At 36.9% G+C, this 6,554-nt stretch overlaps 2 protein-coding genes across 2 annotated transcripts; one reads left to right on the top strand and one right to left on the bottom strand.

Moving 5' to 3' along the window:
• Positions 1-774: 774 nt before the first annotated feature.
• LOC136283072 (uncharacterized) lies at positions 775-5,048 on the bottom strand. Its single transcript, XM_066171274.1, has 4 exons — positions 4,928-5,048; positions 3,366-3,602; positions 2,776-2,829; positions 775-858 (listed from the first exon to the last, which is right to left on the bottom strand). Exons 1-4 carry the CDS (start codon positions 4,962-4,964, stop codon positions 791-793), a joined length of 396 nt encoding a protein of 131 aa, XP_066027371.1. The 5' UTR covers positions 4,965-5,048; the 3' UTR covers positions 775-790.
• LOC131793159 (kelch domain-containing protein 9) lies at positions 4,683-6,554 on the top strand. The gene has a single exon (XM_059110564.2). It carries the CDS (start codon positions 5,156-5,158, stop codon positions 6,176-6,178), a length of 1,023 nt encoding a protein of 340 aa, XP_058966547.2. The 5' UTR covers positions 4,683-5,155; the 3' UTR covers positions 6,179-6,554.

Raw genomic sequence — 6,554 nt, 5'->3', positions numbered from 1 at the left:
CGTTTGCAGGTTGTCAAAACAGACTGTCTATCAGGGGAATAATTTCTTCTTCCCTTCCTTGGTTGCACAGATTATCCTGAAAACTTGTTTGCTGTGACACAAACAAAAGTGTCCTCTATAGCTCTAAATCCAAGATTGACAACAAACAGCAAAATGCTGTTAGACTCCCAAAATGACAAGTAACCCCAAAAAGGGACAGAGTAATTAAATCAATAACTTAAATGAGCCAAGATCAGATTCATCGGTGTGATAGAAGCATATAGTCATTGGTCAATTTTAATGAATTTATAGATATTTACGATAAGACATACAATAATAATACATTTTTTTTTTTTTGTGTGTTTTGTAACCTCTACAAGCATTGGTTTCATGGTTGAACTCTCTTCTCAGTTTTCTAGAAAAGGAACAATTTTTCACCATTAACTTAAGTAGCAAATCAATTTTAAAAACTGAAATACATTTCATGTAATTTTAGCTGGCAAATATTGAGCTGATATCTGTGTACTTAAACACACTGCAAGGTTTGGAAAGTGTTGAAGAAGACCTCCCTAAAATTGGTGATTAAATACCATGCATTCAATCCAAGTTGTAGCAGTAATTCTGCAAGCCTAGACTTTGAAAGAGCTTGTTTCATTTTAGGAAACAATCCATGAAAACCCACTTATTAATAAAAGGATGTTTCTATACAAGAGTAGCTCTGTTGGCAATTACTAAATGGCTGTTTAGTATATATCATTTACTGGTTGCTATAGGATCCAATATACTTTAATGTACCTCCTGGCAGACTTTTTCATGACAATAAATGCGACTGCTGTGAATTACTAGTCGTCAATGGATTCTGAGATGTTGCTTGCAGAACTGCAATCATGATACAGTGTTTGTAAATTTAAAAGCACTAGTATGAGCTTTGGATGCAAAACTATGCAAAGCACATCATCCTATTGACTAATCTTAATGGCTATAATAGGGGATCCAACATCAGGTTTGGCAGAATGTGGAATGAGGCTTAAATCTAAGGCAGGATGTGGGATACAAGAAATTTTAAAGGCAAGATGCACAATGATAAAAAGGAAGGTAAGAACAGGATATGCTTCATTTCAAAGGCAGGATAGGGGATGGTACCTGGATATGCAAGATCATAATTTTGCTCAGGTTATGAGTCACTCAACCACAGAGACAAAAAAAAGTAATTAATATTTGCTTTATAAACAACTGTACAGTAAATGCTCCAGTGTAAATTGGGGTTGACAGCTGGCCTAAATAATTCCGTTGTGCCTCCAGTTTTCTCTGTATTTGTTACAAGTGTTAATGGGCCCTCATGGCTCCATAGTATATCTGGTTTTCTCCCCTAGTTTAATTTTCTATCATGAGTGTATCTTTGAATGAACACCCCTTTCTGTATGATATTATGAATGGTTCTCTGAAGATTTCTCTTAGCAATGGTTGTTGCTGTATTAAATGCCTCTTGCTCATAAGGATTTATTTAATATTAAGAACTGTTGGATGGTATTAAAAAGAGAAAGATTTGATTTTTTGTGTACCCTTTACAATTCTAATGATCTATGAGAGTGTGTTTTCAATAAACTTTTCCAAGTAGCCTCTCTCTGCTAAGTGTTTGAAGTGTCTAACATTCTCTTTAAATTTTTCTTTTGAAGAGTTAGCCCAGGGTATTCATAACACTTTGCCTTTAACAAAGCCTTTCTTTGGTCCTGGTGGGTGACATGTTGTGTAGAATGTGTACTGGAATGTCTCTGTTGGTTTGAAGTGGGTTCTCAGGTGGCAAACTGACTCCTTTTTAAATCTTTCACTCTTATAGATAATTGTATCCAAGAAAGTAGCTTCAATCTGAAACAAATATCTCAGTAGTAAATTTGATTTTGGTTGCATGGTGTTCATTTGCTTGTTTGATGAACTGGTTGATGACATCTCAGTTTGTGTGCATGAGAGAGATTACATTGTTGATGTAGCATTTCCATACAACTGTTTGTAAGTGCTTTTATCTAGGATTTGCATTTCAATTTCAGCCATGAAGATATTTGCCAAAGCTAACATCATTTTTGGTGCCAATGGAGGTTCTGTGCATTAGCAAGTAATTTTGTTTGTTGAATTGGAATTAGTTTTCCTGGAAAATCAGTCAAAGTGCTTTCTTTTGGACACTGTGCACACCTTGTTTATGCTCTTGGTTTGTGTTCTATTTATGTATACCAGTAAGCTTGTGACACCCATTTAGATGAGTATCTGACTTCTTTCACTGATTTTTCCAACAAAGTTGATGAAGTCTGTTGCATCTTTGGGATTTGACTTCTTTCGTTGTGGGGTTGGCTAAAGAATTTTATTTATGAAACAGGAGAACTTTTCTGTGGGTCCTTCCACTGGTGGAGTTTTTGTGTCTCGATATTAAAACTATAAACACATCAGGGAACAACCATTTTTAAGCCTGCTAAATATGCCTTCAGCAGTCCATAATGAGAGTTCATTATTAGTAAGTGTAAAGGCTATAATTTTGCCTGGCATCAGTTTAAATAAGGCAGTGATCTAGAGCAACTTGGGTTTAACCAGGCAGGATTGGGATGAAAATGTTAATTGCAGTGGGATTGTGGAATATAATAAAAAAGTAGTCACAGAATGTGAGATTGGAAAAGTCTATTTTGGAACCTCATAATAGATTTATATGTAGTCACTTGATTTGGATGAAAGTTAGAATCAAGAAGTCCAACTCATTATGCTCTCACTAAATATTTAACAATATGAGATAAAATATTTAATTCAACTCACCAGATCTCACAGAATAAACTCCAGCAAACTTGGAAACTTCCTTAGCTTCAACTTCTAAAATAGACAAGTTATGAAGGAGAAGCAAACTTAATGTTGAAAGTGTTGGGGCAGATAAGCATTTCATTTAGTTTTACTTTCCATTGCTGGAATGTATTAGGCATGATCCTCACCATCTACATACATTATTCCAGAAGGAGTAGATGTAATTTATCTATTAATGTCTCTGACATATACTTTATGCTATGCTGTTCTTTTCTATTCATTTCTTTAGGAAGGTTACAGTCTTCCAAAACAAATCAGAGATGTGATCTTAGATTATGATCATAATGTAATCTTGGGTTTAAACTTTTCATGTATGATCATGTTGATGGCTGAAATACAGCAATGGTCTTGTTAGTTCATCTGTTAGTTACTTAACTGTGCAGAGACACTGAATACCATTCCGAGCAAACTCCCTAATATAGCAGACAGGTGTCTTTCAAATTGAGTTTACCAGGATGCAGCCAAATCAAACCTCCCTATAAACAGTCCTCAGTGACTCCCGGTATGTAGGCTCAAATTCATGTTTGCTATGACAAATAACTCAGTACCTTTGTTACTTATTTTTGATGTTGAATTCTTGGGAATTTTGTAGTCAATTAGAAGTTTTCCAAAGCCAAATTCCTCCTCATCTGGTTCCACTTCCAAGCCATGCTCCTTCATGTACTTGTCAACAACCAGTTGAGTTGGTGTGTCATAGCTGTGCAAGTTTGCATTTAAACTACTGATATGCTCAGTAATGTCATTTATGGTTCCACCACGATGAAATGAATCTTGCAGCTCATATACTGATCAATATTATATTTGAATCAAGGAAAACACAAAATGTGAGCCAAAAAAAAAAAAAATTCAAATTCAAATACATTAAGGGGGTACGTTTCTAAATAAACTACGGTAAATTGGTGGTGGGGCTACTACAAGATAATACTGAGTTGTTATTGTAAATTGGCCATCTTAAAGAGTTTCTTAAGCTGATGTTTCAAACATAACCTTTCATCAGAGTAAATGACAAAAGGATTCTTGCTCAAAACATCAGCTTAGGAAAATTTCTACGGTGGCCAATTTTCATTATCAACCTAGTATATAAAACCAATGTAACTCACTAGCAATAATGCAAATCATGAATATATCTAAAAAATTTAATTGTTTTTATTTTCACAGTGAGAACCAAAATTCACAGAAAATTGACATGACCACATTTCAAGTATTGCATATTTCCTTAAGAAATGTCTTTAACATAATTACTGCTAAAGATGAAACACCCACCCAACTGTAACCCACATATGTACAACTGAGATTATTGGCTGCCCTTTTGCTTTTTGAGTTGTTCAATTTTTTTCAAGGACTTATAGCCCCATTTAAAAACTGATTTCTAAGTTAAGCTTATCACGTGAAAGATTCCAGCTTCATGCAACAATTACCTGTACACCCCCTCTCCTCCCCCCCCCCCCCCCCACCCCCCCTTACCCTTTTGATGCTGGTTGTTCTATCTTTTTCCAAAATGTGAAAAATTTAAACGAATTTTCCTAGGATTTTTACTGATGATACTGTAGTTTCCAAGCATACATGCACATGCACAATGTACGGTAGAAACTCATTATGATGTAAGAATATCCGATAGACGTTTACACTCCGTTGTGTTCCTTCGCGCGCGCAGCACTTTACCGTCACTACCGCTCTTATTTTTACGCTTCGTTCGGCATAATGGAAGCTGACTAGGACAACAGAAGACCTTTCTAATCTGACGGTACTCCTTTTTTTATCTTTTCATCCTTGCGTGTAATGGATAAAACTATACCGTGAACTATACGATCTGTTCATTAACATAAATCTCAGTACGCCTCGCGATCTAAAAAGTCGTTCAGAGGGCCTTTTCAATCATACGCTATGATATTCTAGCGCAAGATCTACGAACAAGTAAAGCAACCATGATGCGAATTTATGATCACAAATGACCGATTATTTATGTCCTCGATTAGAAATCGCGTGCTGTACACTTCTTTTTCAAAGGGCTCCACGGGAGAAAGACGGTAGCTATTGGTAACCAAATAATTTCACCGAACACCAGCTGTGAACCATAAGAGTTAAGAGTAAACATGATCACAAAGGATACAACCATCCGGAACTTTTTCTCCTTCTGCCACGTACATGCTGTTATTTCTTTACACAAAGCTTCATCTCTGCTGGAAACGGATATCTCTGTAATAAGTTTACTAAACTCATCGACTGACAAGCGCAACAAGTGAGAAAAGCCTGAAACGAGCAACTGACTCGCAGGGCTCTCTGGGACTGCAATGGCGGATTAAAAGTACGAAATTTTCTACTTATTCTGCAGAAAGTGATGGAGTTTTTTGCTGTTTCAGCGCATGGAATTGTACCAAGTAAACGTGCATTTCATTCTTGTTCTGTCGTAGGAAATTTTCTGTATATTTTTGGAGGAATTGCACCGGACAGAACTGTTTTAAATGACATGTACATGTACAATATTTCTTCAAATATGTGGAGTCGGATTGAGGACAGAGTACCGGGTAGTTCTCAAAGCAGACTTTTAGTTTCATCAGGATTTCCTAAGGGAAGACTTTGCACCGCACCGAGTGTCAGCCACCATACAGCGACGGCTGTAAGGGGCCGGTTTATTTTGATAATAGGTGGTTGGAATGGACGGAAAAGGTGCGCTGATGTGTTTTGTTTTGACACTGTTGATCAATTTTGGCGTCATATCCCTGAAACTGGAGACATTCCTGTAGGATTAAGCTCGCATACGGCAACTTTAGTATCTTCTAAAGATATTTTGATAATCGGACGTGAAGGAGGCGTTCACACGCAGCGTCGCTTCTCTGGTGCTTTTTATTTAAACTTTGAAACAGGAAAATATTCTGAAGCACCATTTCATGCCAGCTCCAGGTCGGGTCATACAGCAAATCTTATCCCCATAAGAACTAGCGGGGAGAACCATTTATTTGTTTTTGGAGGTCGTAAGAGTGGAGGATATGAATTAATTGGTTCGTTGAGGAAAATGGAACAAACTGAGACGTCGTTTCCCCAGCAGAGAATCTCTGAATTGCTCGGAAAGTCTGCCATATGCGACGAACCTAGTGGTCGACAGCACGCTAAAGCTGTAGAGCTGGGCAGTAAACATTTGCTAATTTTTGGTGGGGAGACCTGGAGTGGTGTTAGGGAGAATGTAACAAATGAGGCTTTCGTTTTAGAAACTGACACAATGAAATGGTATAAGTTGCCCCTCGTAGGAGATGCCCCAAAACTTGTTGGACATTCCATGGTAGGGTGTGGTGAAAAGATTTTTGTGTTTGGAGGTGGGCTTTCCAGCAAATATTGTAATACACTTTGGGAAGTTAAGATTTAACATCGCAAATGCACTTAAATTCACATGTAATGGTTGCAAAAAGGTGGGTCACCTACAAAGAGTTTATTGTTCAAAGCTTAAAGCTTGTAAGGAGAACCTTCTTATTAATCACTTCTGGGAGTTAAATTTATAACATCAGTTTTTAAGTACACACACAGTTATTCTGAAACGTGCATTTTGATGAGGTTGAGAGGTTTGTTGAATAAAGTGTTTGGACACAGGAATTCTAATCACCTGGTTTTTTAGATGGGGTTTGTAAAGAGTATACCCATTCTTCCAAAATTGTGGAAATTTATGAAGTCCTGAAAAAAAAATGATTAAAAATTGAGATTGAAAGGGTTGAAAAAAGTGGGAAGAAGGTCACAAGTGTTCTCTT

The sequence above is a fragment of the Pocillopora verrucosa genome, chromosome 8, assembly GCF_036669915.1.
Source record: "Pocillopora verrucosa isolate sample1 chromosome 8, ASM3666991v2, whole genome shotgun sequence".
NCBI classification, from domain to species: Eukaryota; Metazoa; Cnidaria; class Anthozoa; order Scleractinia; family Pocilloporidae; genus Pocillopora; species Pocillopora verrucosa.
This window is presented reverse-complemented; position numbering and strand designations above follow the sequence as displayed.

Bases quoted from the DNA above. Each gene is read 5' to 3' on its own strand.
- LOC136283072 (XM_066171274.1), bottom strand. From the start codon at position 4,964: ATGTACGTGGCAGAAGGAGAAAAAGTTCCGGATGGTT. The intron at 3,603-4,927 runs GTATCCTTTGTG...AATATTGATCAG, and splicing joins AGAAAAAGTTCCGGATGGTT to TATATGAGCTGCAAGATTCA. The intron at 2,830-3,365 runs GTACTGAGTTAT...TGTCTATTTTAG, and splicing joins ATCAAAAATAAGTAACAAAG to AAGTTGAAGCTAAGGAAGTT.
- LOC131793159 (XM_059110564.2), top strand. From the start codon at position 5,156: ATGGAGTTTTTTGCTGTTTCAGCGCATGGAATTGTACCAAGTAAACGT.